The following is a 15,190-nucleotide window of genomic DNA, read 5'->3' as shown; positions in this document are numbered from 1 at the left end:
CCAACTCCCCAGAGCACAGGGCCTTGTCCTAGGAAGAGGCACGAGGGGAGAGGCCCCAGCGGGGCCGGCAAAGGCTGCTCACATCACTCTGCAGCCGGTGGGCTTTCTGTGCGTGCTTCAGGCCCAGCTGCTCCGGGTCACTTGTGGGCTGGGGCAGGGGCTGTCTGTACTGCACGTCGCTGGCCAGTTGCTGGCTCCTCTTGGCGTGCAGAAATCCTGGCTGGTCTGCACGGCTGTGGAACTGGGACCGCCTCTGGGCAGAGTCCCTCTTGTACTCATTGTCACTCTGAAGTCTGCCCACGGTGAGGAAATGCTTCATCCTTGGGTCGTCACTGATGCTGCGGTACCCAATCTGCAGGCCCCGGTCCCGCAGGAAGGCCTCCTTGTACCGGAACTGCAAGGTCAGAGGAGCAGAGAGGGGTCGCTAGGGCCCATGTCTTCCCCCCTCCACAGGCCAGCCTCCCCTCCCCCAGGGGGTCGTCCTATGGGACACACAGTAGGGAGCTCGAGGGTGGATTAGAGGCACACATTTTGGATTCAGGTAGAACCAAAGTTGTGACGTGGGTCAGTTACTGAGTCTCTCTGAGTCTCAGTTTCCCCATCTGAAAGATGGGGTAATGAATTTTGACCCCATGGGATATTAAAAGGATTTAATGAGATGGGCCCGAGCTTCGTGCTGGCCACTGGCTCATGCCCACTGAGTGGTAGCTACTGGCGTTGATGCTGCTGCAGTTAGAACTCCAGAGGAAGAGAAGTGTGCCCGTTCTTCCTCTGATCCTTTCCAGCTTTTAATCTCTGGTCAGGTTCAAGTCCGATCTTGTTTGGGACCTAGACCAGTGCTCTTCAAATCATCTATAGTAAAGAACTTGTTTTATTGTGTTTGGATTTTTAAATTTCCAGCCTATCAAAGAGCAATATGTGGTCCTACTATGTGTATTTGGTAACACCCCCAAACTGGTCTTTATGTTATTCAACAAAATGATCACATACTTGCATATCTAGTGTCCAAAGACTAAACACTTTTCTGAATGCAAGCTCTCAGTTTCTGTACTCATCTCCCCATGGGCCAGCAAGAAACCATTCATGGGTGAGCGTGGGAAGGTGTGAAGAGCGTTTGCCCAGTAGGGGACACCCTCTTCTTCAGCAGTAATGGCTGCCTCTTCTGAACACCTGCCATGAGCCAGACCCTGTAAGCCATTTATTCCCATTCCTCTATCAACCCTAGACGACAAATACTCAATCTCTATTTCATAGATATAGAAATCTGAGCTCAGAGAATTTAAACAACTTCCCCAAGACAAGCAGCTAATTCCTAAGTGACCAAGCTAGAATTTGAACTAACTTCAAACTAGGGGGAAAGCCCAATATCTTTCTATATCATCCCACTGCAGTTCAGCTAAAGGAAGCCCGTTTACTGCATACTGGCAAACCAATCATTGACCTGGTTCATTGCCCTGGTTCCAGGTGCTCCACATCACTTTAAGATGACCTCTGTGAAGACAGAGGGAGTAGGGATACAACTCTCCCCAACCCCAAATTGCTGGCAAAGATCCTAGAAAATAAGCCCTATTTTTCTTTCCTTTGAAATACACATTCAGTTCTGGAGTGGAGGGAGAGATAGTTTTGATAGGCCCTGGTGGTTTGCCTCTCCACAGATCTGGGAAACCCCGAGTGAATCCTGTCAGTGATGGAAGAAAGAGAGAGAGAAGGAGAGAGAGCAGGGTCTTACGTCGCTGGCAATCTCCCTGGACGCCCGGGCAGTCTGGAACGGGATGGCATCTAGCCTGAAGTCATAGCCACCGGCCCGGATCTGCTCCCAAGAGTTTCGGTAGGCTTTCTGGAAGGGGAAAAACAGAACCGGAGTGAGCACCACTGCTTGCACACTGCTGGTTCCTAACTAGTCCTCTTGGCCTTGTTGGGCCCCGGGATGATGGAGGCCATGGCCCCACGTCTATCTGGGGGCCTCCCAGCTCTGAGACTGCTGGGACTGGCCAAGCAGGGCTTCCTCTCTTTAGAGGCGTGCAGTCTGGGGGGTCTGGCTCATTTGCCACACTCTGTGGGTCTCGGGGGTCCCTGACCCACTCCTTCCTGTCTTGGCGCTCACGGTTGGAGCCTTGGGTTTGCAGCTTCTAGACGCCAGACTCAAAGTTTCAGAACCCAGTTTCTTCCTCTGTGCTGAACGTGCTGTTCCTTAGGTCTTGACAGCCATGCATTTGTTAGCTCCACTGACTTCCTGGGGGCCCCTTGGCCTGGCTTTGATGCCATGTCCCACATCGTCACTGTGAGACCTGCTGCATCTCACATCCACCCCTGGTGCCTGCACGAAGGGAAGAGCCTTCACCTGAATTACATTTATTGTCAAGCACCTGACCGAGTACCTGACCCATGTGTTTCATATCTTCCTCTTTCATTTTTCCCCCTTTTCAAGTTGTTCCCACACACCCTCTGGGAGTCTGTAATCATATCCTCTCAGTCCTCAGGTAGGCCCACATCACCGAGAGAGGCGTCAAAATCTTCTGTAGCTAATTTTTTTTTTGCAAGATAAGGGAATGGCTCCATGAAAGGACTCCTCCGGCGATCCCAGTGGAGGGCTCTCCTTTATTCAGCCACAGAGAAGGGAGACAGCAGGGGAGGCACATCACCAACAGATGACAAAGTGACAGCCCCAGACCGCGGCGGTCGCTCGCTCGTTCCATGAGCTACAGCGGGTCAGGAGGCCCTTAAGAACTTTACTTTTGTCACCTGGAAATGGAGGTCAAGGCTGGCGCTCTGTTCCACATGGGGTTGGGGGGATTAAGCCAAGGAGGAGTGGCAGATGAAAAGCAAAGTGCCTCACCCCATCCCGCACCGGGCCTGGAACCGGGGGGACCATGAAGAGCCTGGGTCACGCGTGATGGAACTCGTTTCTTTCTGCCACGGCTCACCATCACCTGCACCTTCACCATCGCCTGCAGCTCCAAGGCCCAGCCCCACAAACCAAAAGCCAAATCCCTACCATGTTCAAGGCCCTGGAAATACAGAACCAATCGCCATGATCACTTGACAGATCCCAAACAGAGCCAGAATGATGTACTTATGGGGGCACTGTTGAGTTTAGCAGCCGGGACTGAAGGATCTGTAGAAGGAAGGGGATATTCGGGGAGAGACGAAGCACCGATCCCTTTCAGCCTCACTTTGTTTGGGTGGTCCCACCAACACTAGTGCAGCCAATAGAGTCAAAAACTCATTGCTCTCTCGGAGGCCCACACCAGATCTGAGCGCAATCAACGACACCAAACTTGGCGACACCCAACTCCAACAGCACCCCGCGTCGGTGTCCAAGGTACCCCAGCTTCCAAGTCTATGTGACTCAGGATCCACTGGAGCATGGGGCCCACACTGGGGTTCTCCCCAGGGTGTTGGCTCGCTTTCTCCTGAGACTTCTCCCTGTATACTATTTGCTTGATTGTGATCACTTCCTCCCTGAGGTTTTGTATTCTGTTGAGGTTTTTGCCTTGCCACTGGGAGTCTTTAGATTCCATCGACTCTTTGATTCAGAACCCCGGGCGCTCCTCTTCTTTATCACAGTGGGCACAGTTTTGTCCTCATCCTCACACATTAGAGTCATTTGATTCTGAGTTATTTCGGCTGCCTTACGCATCTCAGTGGCTTTCTTTGCCCAGGAAGGTCACTTTGCCTCCACATCTTCCTCACAGAGCACTTGATCCAATTGTGCGTATTCCACACGCCCCCCGAAGAAGTGCTCTTCAAAAGAGGTTCATGAGTTCTCATATCTGGATGGCCCGGCAGCTAATTTCAGCTCCGGGACTCTGCAAACTGGCATCCCCTGTGAGAGGCAAGACGCTTCTGTCGCCAACCCGGGTGGCTGCCCTCCTGACGTTGGGCTCCCGGTGGACTGGCTGCCTTATCCCAGTTTCCACAGCCCTGGGCCTCCAGTAGCTCCTCACCTGGAGGCCTCGCCGTCCCCCATCCTCCGAGCATTAATGAGATGGATGTTTTGTGCCAGTTCGCCCACGGGGGAGGTCCTGCTTCCCCAGATGGAGGTCAGCCCACCAGAGCTGCTGTTCTAAAATTATCCCTCGCACGTCCCTCAAAAACATCAAATGGTCATAATAACTCATATTTACAAAGCACCATTGCATTCACTGCGTGGGATCCCACAGGGCTTTACAAATGCAACAAACTAATACACACGCTAACTAGAAGGCGCCTCTCGGCAACCCCTGCGAGGCAGCCACCTCCGGGGTGAATGGTAGCAGCTGTTGATCTGCACGGAGCCCCAGGACACAATGGCCAGGCCAGGGAGGGAAGAATGGCCGGGCTCTGGGAGGCCCCGTGCTGCCCCAGGCCGACACACGCAGCCTGTGTTATTCTGATCTGACAGTACCTTTTGATTCCACCGCCTCTCTACCTGTTATCCGCGGATCACAGCTTTGCTGGCCGAGCGGCCGCCTATTCTATTACAACTGGGGGCCTCCGACCCCTGCCAACAACAAGCCTGGGCTTAGGAGGCCGCGTCTTGGTTATGCACGCAAAGGGCACACGTCCAAGGGAAACTGAAGTGTTGGAGGGCACAGTCCCTCGCACAAAGGAGCCAGCTGCATTTGCACAGGACGGACCACGACGGCAGTGTCTTTGCAGATGCGGGGTGAGACAGCGCCACCCCTGCTCCGCAGCCACACTCTGCTGTATGGCAGAGGGCAGTCCAGGAAACCAATGGCGCAGGTGTCAGGGCCAGGGGACACTCCCGGGCCGGAACCCAGCACACAACTGAGGTCTTTGGTGCCATGTCCAGAATTTTAGCACCGGAAGGAACCTTGGTCAAGCCGAGCCTCATTCCCATTTTACGAGTGATGGTCCCAAAGCCCAGCGAGGAAAGTGACTGAAAGCCACATATGCTGTCAGTCCAGTATCCGCTCTGCTCCAAGTCGCCCCTCCCAGGACTTTATTTTAACAAACAAAATATGCTGTGGGCACAGCTGGTTTTTAGGCACACCCCACCTGAACCACCAGTTCACTTACATCGCTCAGATGCTGCGCGTTGAGGCGGGCTCGGGCGAAATCCGGGTGGTCGGGGATCAGGGTGTATCTGTGCAGGGATTCGGCGTCCCCAGACCTGTACAGACGCTGCAGGGAGACACAGGAGAGTAACTTCCTGGACCACAGGCGACATGCAGCTCACTTGCTCCCCTGACCCCCTGCTTGGTGGAGGGTGTTTGTATGGCCAGGGTTAGGCAGGGGTGGCTTAGTTGTTAACAGATCTGTTAAGATGATCAGGATCTCCTCCAAATGGGCCCCAATCCAACATCCCCATTGGCCATCTCATGGGTTTTACCCAGATGCGTGGGGATTTCAGAGAATGCCTGCACCTGAGAGCAGACCAGGTTTTTTCCACTAGTAACGAGGCAAAGCCTCAAAGCCTCTGTTGAGTATTAATCACCACCATGATTACAATAACAACACACACAGCTGGGGAGTCCTTTTGGTTGTAAACTACATTCATATGTGTTCAAGAACAGGTTCTCATAGTCCACCCTGGTCCCAGAAAGACAGAATTTTAAAATTCAAGCTATGTTGAGAGCATCTATTAAACAGTTGCAAACAATTTTAGGAAGCATTGGAGCCTCATCTATTTTTTGCAGAGGAAACTCTGTAATAGTTCGATCTGTTCCCAAATTCTATTTAGGTTTTGTATAACATTTGGGCTCTCTGAGGACGATGCAGCTTTGTCACTGGGGGTGAAGAATTGAACCCCTTGACAATTTCAGGGAGGAAACATTGGACTTCGCATTCCTCAAAATAAATACAGGCTGGAGGAAATAGGGCTAAGTTATACAGAGAGCAAAGCAGGAAGAAGCTTTGAATGTCATTGTACTTTGCTAACTGGGTTACATTAACCTGTTAATTCTATTACCATCTATCAACCAGTAAGAGGCAAAGTCTGCTCATACTGGGTGTTATTATTAATTGTGAGCAAGCCATCATCAAGGCATTGCTTGAGCACTTACTATGTCCTGGGTACTTGTTGAGAGCTTCCTGTGCTTTTATTTACTGAACCTTCATTAAATTTGCTCAATCCTATGAAAGGGCTGCTATCATTATTCTCCCCACATTTCCCCCACCCGACCTCCTTCAAGTAAGGGAGGTTAGAAAAGATGAAACAACTGGACTGTGGGCAGGGGTGTGCACTCACATCTATGCAGAGCCTGGATGCTGATGCCCTGCACCCCACGCGTGCCTGGGATGTGATGAGAAAAGAACTGACCTCATTGCAGTGCACGTAGCTGTTTTTGGCATGAACCAGATCTGGGGAATCAACCACCGTGGTGAACTTGATCCTGTCTGGCTTGTCACGGTATTTGGTCTGTAACAGGAAAACAAGGATTCCCATGAGAAAACCGCCTGCATGTTTCCAGGTGCAGCTTCACCCCACCTCCTCAGCCCCAAAAGTGCCAATGACATGAATGAAAAACAAGTCCCACTTGTTGGCAGGCATCTAACAATCAAGAGGAGGGAGAGATCCGAGCGACCCCTGACCCAGTACATTTTCCCTGCATTTCCTCTCAAAGGAAGAGACTCCTAACGCCATGGCATTCAGCAAAGGGGAGGGGGACCCAGCACCAATGGGACTTGCTTGGATCTTGTCCAAATAAGTTATATTACTAAGAAACCAAAGGCGGCCATGCATCCCTGCGTTCTGGTAATGTAGCTGTCCGTACAACTTCCATCTCCACCTGAAATCTCATGGTTCCTGTGCACCGGGAGGGAGCTCAGTAGCTGGGAGGCATATGCGTCCTGCTCTCCAGGAAAACAATTGTACAGAACCTGTTTCCTGAGAAACTTCTCGTTCATCCGTGCCTTCAGTTCCCCAGCAGTGAATTCATTGAGAGGCGACTCTCATCCTGGGATTTGGTTGCAAGTGGTCCCAGAAAAACACTCAGGGGTTTTTCTCTTGGGGTCTCCACTCTGTAAACAGGTTCCTGCTTCCAAAGTAAGGTGGGGGAACTGGGCAGATGGGTGGTACCTCACTGATGAGTTCTGCAGCCTTCCTTGCGCTCTCTATCTGCGGAGATCTCAGCGCCAGCCATCCTGTGCCCTTCATGCCCATCAGGTCTGACTTGTAGCGCCACTGCAGGAAGAAGAACACGGGCTTTTATCAGGACAGTGCCCAAGACTCTTAGGGCACTTCTAGACCTTCCTTGATGTGTGCTGGTGTTTGTAATGATGCTTCATCGCAACAACTCAACATCTTCTTCTGCACACCTGCAAGTCAAACTGTTTGAATTTGTGCATTCTGCCAGGAATTAAATAATGGACCATGCCCAGCATACAAGAAGGCCCTGCCAGGGGACAGCCAGGATTCAGAGCAGTAGGTAATGGCCTAGTGAATGAGCACTTAGAGAAAGAGCTGAGCTATGTGCCCAAGTCCAAGCATCCGGCAGGATTATTTTTGTCCCATCCTGCCAATGAGGCCGTTGACTCCTGCTAGACAGAAACAGTCCACACACTGCTAGGTCCATAAAAGGGCGTGGAGAGCCGGATCAGACCCGCTGTGACTCGGAGCAAATCACTTTACCAAAACGGGACTCTGTTTGCACCAACCCACCTGAGGGCATTCAGGGACAAGAGCTGCTCTGCAAGTTAGCTTGCTGTTCCTGCAGTGGTGGCAGCAGAGGGGACAAGGGTCAAAGACTGCAGGACTTAAAAAACCAAGACAAACCACACCACCACCATCGAACCGCGAGGAGGCCCTTTTAACCTGCGTGTGCCTCAGTTTACGCCTTAGGATGTGCTTGCATGGCAAACAAATGGGCTAAGCCTTGGGCTCGTCCTGTCCTGCGGTTGAAGGGCTCAGGAGATCAAGACCACAGCATCCTTCCCAGGAGAAGACAGCGAGTCGCGCTTTAAGACAACGTCTGATTAGAAGCCTCCTAAAATGCAAAATCCCACTCCTCTTCCTCAGTCCACTCCCCGGCACCTGCAAGGGGACCTGCCGCCTGGCCGCTTCTCTCCTTCTCTTTATGGAAATTAGGCATTTTTTTTTAAAGGTGGAAGAAACCTCTCCAAGGAAATCTAAACTTTGGGTCTAAACGAAGTTGATGGCATTTCTCTAATTTAGATGTAAGCTCTGCCGTAACGCAAAATATCACTCCCGAAATCAGCCTCGCGGCCTTTTTAGCTCTCTTTCATTTCGGCATTCACAGCGTCCCTCACAGCTGGCCTCAAAGAGGGTCCGTGTCTGATCTACTGTCTGCTGGTTAAGGCCCCTGTGCAAATTCCACTCTGCTTTCCAACTGGTGCAGGGAGACATCACTCAGGCCCGGGAGCAGGCTTCAAAACCCCATGTCAGTAAGATTGCTTTTCATACCGCGATCTTTCAGTCTACACCGGCAAAGCTTTTGCCTTCCACTCTGATAAAGAACAGAGAAAATTGGATAAATTTCTAAGTTGGAGAGAATAATCCTACAGGGCCTCTTCACAGCCGGGCCTTGCTCCTTTCATAAACGAGATGAAGTGGGGAGCGCTCTTTCAACTTGCCTTTTGTTGAGCTGAACAGTACGATCGCAGGTAAGTCAGAAGGCAAGATGCAGGTTCCCCAAAGATCTGACTGCGCCTCAGATTCTCTTATAAATGGATTGTCTATTGATATCTCAGCTCCCAGGCCCGCTTTGACTATTCACGCAGACCCTAAAAACAACACATCTGCCCCCGACTTCAGGATGAAAGCAGGGGAGAAGGGAAGCGAGTCAAGACGAATCAGCTACCCAAAGCTGGGCTGGAAGAAGCGTTCTAAGATTATAAGGGATCTTCTGCAGCTGCGCCGACGAGGCTGGCTCCCCAATGGCAGCTCCTCTTCCTACACACCCCGAGGTCTGGAAGACACCTGCAGGTTCACACAGCGGGGTTCCTGGCACCCCCCAACCCCGCTCTGGAGCACTGTGCTGCAAATGTCCACACTCCAGCTTTCAGGCCCTGGTTCTACCTGATGCAAGAACAGTGTAAACAATTGCACTCAGGAGGTGACTGAGGGAAGGGACGCATTTGTCATATTAATAAGAAACATTAAGATCACTCCCTTGTGTGGGATGGGGCTTGCTTCAGACCCGGCGTCTCACTCAGTGCTCACTATTCCTGCAAAGGAAGAATTTGTAGTCTCACCCACTGGCAATCTGGGGGTTCAAACAAGGGTCTTGATTCCCAGAAGAGCCATGAGCTGCTACACCACACGTGTCGTGGTTAAGAGGACAGAGTCAGGAGCCAGAGCACCTGGGTTCATCCACCTGGGGATGCCGGGGACCCAGCCAGGAGGCAAGAGACCGGAGCTGGGAGCCCCACTTCCCGCCCTTACTAGCTGTATGGTCTTGAGCAAGTAATTTCCCTGCCAGTCTGTGGCTGTGAGCAAGTTACTTAGATTACTAGTGCCATATTGCTGCATCTGTAAGCACAGGAGAAATACTAGTACCCACTCAACTATTAAATGAAATAATCTGTGCAAAAATATTACGTCCAGGTAAGTGTCCCATGATTTTAGCTACAGTTGTTTTGTTGTTTCTGATGAGGAAACTGAAGCCCATAGAGCTTCAGGGGTCACCTGTAGTCACAGAGCTACAAAGGGTGGGGCCACACTGTCCCCAAGATAGGCCATGCACGTGCTTGCAGGAGGCCTTGCAGCCCTGGCTGAGCCAGTGAGGTGATCCGGTGCAAGGGCAGACTTGGAAAAGGACCAAGAGGCAATAGAAATTGCACCAGTCCACGGGGAACTTTGCCCGGGCCAGCACGTGCATCTCAGGTGAGTGCCTGACACAGGCGGGACTTGAGCATGACAAGGGTAATCGCGGCCCTGGGGAGCATCTCCTGGTCCCCTCTGGCCTGACCTGACCCAGAGCTTTCCTTCTGGCCTGGATGGGTGAGGGCAGGAAAAGCAACTGTAGGCAGGGCCTGAGCAACTGAGTGACTACTTCCCAGACTCTGAATGGAGTGAACCTTGGGCAGCATAATGGAACCATGGGAAATTGCATTTTTGATAACGACTGCATAAAGCTGAAGTGTCAGAACCAGCTGGACATTTTGGGGCCTACTGTTCATAGTACTTGGAACCCAGACCCCCCCCCCAAATTAACCACTTTGTAGTTTTAAAATAAAGCATATACCATACATAAAGTCATTTAAAATTGAAACAATAATGTCTTAGCCTTCAAAAATCTTAATACATATCCTATTTTTTAAAATGTCAGTGTAAGATTATCATCTTCCATTTCTTGGGAAGAACTCCCCTTTCTAAATTATATTCTTAGTAATTTTTGAGTGTTAAAATTTCCTTTCTTTTCAGAATGAACAGAAATGGGAGCTTTTTTTCCTTTTTCCTCACTTAGTAACATAAAATTTGGCAAGATGTCAATCCTATCATTAAAATACAAGATTTCCCAAGGGCTGGCATTGTGAACTAGTAGGCTAAACCTCTGCCTGGGATGCTGGCATCCCACGTGGGTGCCAATTCGAGTCCCAGCTGCTCCATTTCTGATCCAGCTCTCTGCTATGGCCTGGGAAAGCAGTGGAAGATGGCACAAGTGGCTGGGCTCCTGCACCCACGTGGGAGACCTGGAAAAAGAAGCTCCTGGCTCCTGGCTTCAGATCATCTCAGCTCCAGCCACAGTGGCCTTCTGGGAAGTGAACCAGCAGATGGAAGACCTCTCTCTCTGTCTCTTCCTCTCTCTCTCTGTAACTCTACCTCTCAAATAAATAAATAAAATCTTTAAAAAAAAGTTTCCCAATAATCCCAGAAGTCTGAAATCATAGATCCACTTGACCTCTGCACTTTTCTGAAGGTCAAGTGGTGACTTAAAGCACCCAGCCAGCAAGGGGTGAAGTGGCTCCCCACCCACCCTTCTGCTGCCAGCTCAGCCTCCCTCCCCTCTCCCAAGGTGGAGACAGGCCACTGTGGTTGCACACCAGAGAGCCATGCTTTGAGCAGTTCTTGGGGGTCCTCAGGATGCCCATTAGCAAGGGAAGGGCTGTGTACTTCAGTAACTAAGTCCCCTTGGTGAAGCCCAGACGAACCCACCCACTCCATACTCTAGGGAGATACTGATTGTGATGAATAAATAAGTTAATTAAATAATGAATGAAGAATTATAATAACTAACTTTATGCTTACAATGCCTCCCTTGTTGCCTTATAGAATTAAAGGAGGAGTAGGCGTGCAGAGCTGGGAGCACGGGTGCAGGGAGCACCTCAGGGCAGCCAGCGCTCACCTAGCGTTTCTACCGATCAGGCGCCGTGCCAAGGGCTTCCTCTAGAGCAGCTCTCGTTTGGGAACTGGATGTTCACCCCAGGGGTCATTTTGTCCCCTGGGATATTTGGCAATATTTGGAGACATGTTTGGCTGTCACACTGGGAGGTGCTCTGGGCACATAACAGAGACCAGAGATGCCGCTCAACATCTTGCAATGCACAGGAGGGGTCCCCACAGTGAACAATTATCCTGCCCCGAATGCCAAAGGTGCTGAAGTTGGGGAGCTTGCAGAGGATAAGGGTTCATGTGACAGCTGTGGGTTATGCTCTAATTGAGAGCATCTTCCAATGTGGGTTGCTGTAGAGCTATGCCTGCCACAGTGTCTTCCCAAGTACTGGCCATAATCACTCTGTCACTGCTGCTATGTCCCACTTCATCATGGCCATGTCTGAGGTCTTGGAGAGAGATGGAGACTCGCTCAAGTTCACACGTCCAGCAGTGGAGGAACCGGAGTCAAACTCCACAAGTCTGACTCCAGAACCTCCCACCACAGTGTGGTGCCCTTGCTCAGGGAAGGAGCTCCTCTGTCTGAGCCTCAGGTTCTACAGTTGGGCTAGGAGAGGCAAGACCCCTCTGCTCTGAGCTTTCTCCAGGAGAGCAGGAGGGATTCTGGAGCCAGGCCTGCCTGGGGACTTCTCACATTCCCTGAAATAGGAATTACAAGTGTCCCACCCCTAAGCACGGTAGCAAGGATAAAAGCAATGGGAAGCAATCAGTGGTAGCAGCCATGATCCCATTATTCTTATCCAGATCACCACTCTGTGCTCCATACACAGCCTAGCTGTGTTCTCTCTGACCCCAACCCCTAGAAGGCCCCCACCCCACTTACTGCCTTCCTTCCAGCCTCATTTACACCAGAGCTGCACTGCTCAGGCCCTTGGCCTTTCAACGTGCTTTTTTGTTTGCCCAGAGCGCTCTGTCCTCTTCTCTCATCTCCTTTAGGCCTTAGCTCAAATGCTCCTTTTTCAATGAGAACTGCCCTGATGGCCCATTTCAGTTTGCACATGTACACACACACACACACACACACACCCTCCTTCCCATGTCTCTGCTCTGGCTCCATACCTGTTGATCACCCTCTGACATCTACACCTTGCACTGCGGAATCATGGCTTATCTCTCTTCAGTTCTAGTTCATGGGCACACAACTTTGGTCAGTCCTTTCGTGGATTGCTGTATTTCCAGGAATAACGCCTGGTGCATAGGAGGTGCTCACTAAATGTTTGTTGAGAGACTGAAGGAACGATTCCCACCTGGATGACACGGACCACCTAAGAGATTTACTCCCAGGTGGGTGGGAGGAGGAAGCTTGGGCTGGCTGGCATTCCCCAAGGCCTCTTACCTCACTCTGCAGGCTATGAGCTTTCTTGGCCCAAGCCATCTTCAGATCCTCGGGCAGTGCTGTGAATTCATGGCACTGTGTGCGGTAGTCGTGGTCACTGGCCAGGGCCTGGGCCTTCCTGGCGTGGACCAGGTGCACCATGTCCATGGGGAGGTGGCACTGGGCTTGGCTGCTGGCCGCCTCCCTCCTGTACTGGTTCTCGCTCTGTAGCTGGCCCATCCGCCTGCAGTGCTGGAGCCGGGGGTCGTCACTCACGCTCCGGACCCCGATGAACCTCCCTCGCTCCTTCACAAAGTCGTGTCTGTAGAGAAACTGGAAGGAGGACCTGCTGCTCAGGGGCTGGCATTTGGTCTGCACAGACCCCCACCCTACCCCCATGCATTTTCACTGCAGACCCTAGAAAGATCACCCAGTTCCTGTGCTAGGGGGTGGTGATCATAAGGCAAACCACAGTGGGGTGGCCCGTGAGCCCACCTTCCTCCCTGGGGAGGAACAATTAAAACACCAGTCCATTCTTCCCATCTAATTAAAATCCCAGCCTCAGAACCCACATGAAGGGCCCACTCCCCCTTACGTGTCCTGTGGCCAAGAGGAATTTATCAAAAAGGGAAAAAGAGAAACTTGCGCTTTATCTGTTCGTACTTGGCAAAACATTAAACCCAAAAGACAAGATCCATGTATTTGAAGTCCACATTTTCTGTGATTTGTTTGCAGGAAAGAGAAAGTCACCTTCATATCCCAAAGCTATGGACGCTATCAACAGAGTCGCTGAAGCACAGCTGGCAAGTGTAACGCCAGCGCGTGGAAACGCGCAGTGCCGAGCGGGAGGCGCGTTACGCTATCTTGCGGTTTCCATCGTGAGTCCGCTTTCTAACTCTGGGTGGAGTTAACGGCACAGGCTGTTCACGCAGTACCCAGGGGACTGTTGCCCGAACAGCCACCGCTACTGGAACTGAATCGTCATCTCCTTCCTGCTGGAGACCTTCGCCCGAGTTCAGCTTTTGATGAGCACAGCTCTGCCTTCCCTCCCCCTGTCAAAGGTCTCATTCAGATCTAATGTATTCTGCAGGTGACATCCTGTCTCACATGGTTACAGATTCGCTTTAATCCCGGAAAATCAGCCACAGACATTGTTTTACATGAAGCTAACAGAAATTAGGCAAGATGGAAGGTCATCTCATTCAACTCACATCACTGGCTATGTCCCCAGAGGCCCGGGCAGCCTGGAAGGGGAGCGCCTGCATTGTCAGCTTGTAGCCTTGAGCACGCAGATTACGCCAAGACTCCTTGTATTTCACCTGAAGAGGGAACACATGTAGATCTTCTTTTAAAAATAAAGTGACATGAATTAACAAAGGCTATGCCTTTCCTTGGCAACTCAGTGTTACAAAGACAGGGCACATCTCCCTGGCACGCGCCCTGCAGTAGGCTCCCGAGGACACAGGTGTCCTCAATACACTGTGAACAGGCACGTTGAACACGGCCATTTGAAAACATGCATTTCAAAAAGCCTCTGTGAACGCCAGCAGGGTCACTGTTCAGGCCCTTCACGGAAACACACACGTGTGGATTGGGAGCGCACTTGAACTTAAGCAACGAGAAAGGCTTACGTCACTCAGATTGGCTGCATTGGTCTTTGCTCGGACAAACTCGGGCAAGCCCAGGGTCATTGTGTACTGGTGTCGCGCGTCCTCTCCAGCTGCTTTATAAAGGCGCTGGGCCAAAAAACAAAGGCAAGGAGGTCAGTGCAGTCACATCCACGGTGCAGGGAGTCCCTCCTTTCAGCAGGGCAGAAATGACAGTGAAAGGCAGCTTGCTGTGTCGCAGACAACACCTTCAGCCTTGGGGAAGACGTTTCTTTCAATAGGGACTGTCGTTCACAAGTCAGATCGAGTGATGGACCCGGACTAAGTAAGGGATGGCGATCTACTTTGCTCATCGAAAGGCCAAAAGAAGAAAAAGGAAGGTAAGACTCTGTACTCACATCAGACACTTTTGCCCTTGGGGACACAGCATAAAGACAAGACTGAGACCTGGGAAATTGTGGAGAGGTTCTGCCTGGTGCAAGGCAGGTCCCCCCAGCTCCGGCCTGCATCCTTTACCGTACCCTGAGACCTTTCCCACTGCTGAACACATGCCAACACTGCCCCATGGCCTCATCACAGAAAACCACCGACTGTCATGATGAGAGTCTGTGCTTCCTGAGTTCTCCAAGGCCAGACGCCATCACAGAAGGCATTGTTACCCCATGGCACCCAGCTCACAAAGTAAGCAGGAAAGTTTGAATAGGAATACACCAGGCAGCGTCACTATACCAGATCATCAACTCTGTTCCTTTGGCCTTTCTTATCCCTGGCTGATGTTTCTTACTTTTTAACTAGGTGAGAGAGGGAACTAATATATAAATAGGCAAGTCTGAACTGCTGTCTAAAAGTCAGTGTCAGAAGGAGAATGCTAAAAAGTCAAGATTATTTCACATCTAATTCTCTGTCACCCTCCCTGATTTCAAACCTAGAAGACAGCCACTAAGGGGGCAGGCATTTGGCTCAGCAGTT

General features: G+C 51.2%; 1 protein-coding gene across 4 annotated transcripts in view; it reads right to left on the bottom strand.

Annotated features, from left to right (window-relative positions):
* Nucleotides 1-15,190, bottom strand: part of NRAP (nebulin related anchoring protein) — a 69,049-nt gene that overhangs the window by 1,602 nt on the left and 52,257 nt on the right. For all 4 annotated transcript variants that reach the window (XM_062215255.1, XM_062215258.1, XM_062215256.1 and 1 more), the window contains 8 exons: nt 14,246-14,350; nt 13,826-13,933; nt 12,636-12,947; nt 7,025-7,129; nt 6,266-6,364; nt 5,023-5,127; nt 1,730-1,837; nt 83-394 (listed from right to left, as the gene is read on the bottom strand). In XM_062215255.1, coding sequence (XP_062071239.1) covers nt 83-394; nt 1,730-1,837; nt 5,023-5,127; nt 6,266-6,364; nt 7,025-7,129; nt 12,636-12,947; nt 13,826-13,933; nt 14,246-14,350 — 1,254 coding nt within the window. The remainder of the gene's footprint in view (nt 1-82; nt 395-1,729; nt 1,838-5,022; nt 5,128-6,265; nt 6,365-7,024; nt 7,130-12,635; nt 12,948-13,825; nt 13,934-14,245; nt 14,351-15,190) is intronic.

Source organism: Lepus europaeus, chromosome 17, assembly GCF_033115175.1.
Source record: "Lepus europaeus isolate LE1 chromosome 17, mLepTim1.pri, whole genome shotgun sequence".
Lineage (NCBI taxonomy): Eukaryota > Metazoa > Chordata > Mammalia > Lagomorpha > Leporidae > Lepus > Lepus europaeus.
Note: the sequence above shows the minus strand (reverse complement) of the source record. Positions and strands in the feature narration are given on the sequence as shown.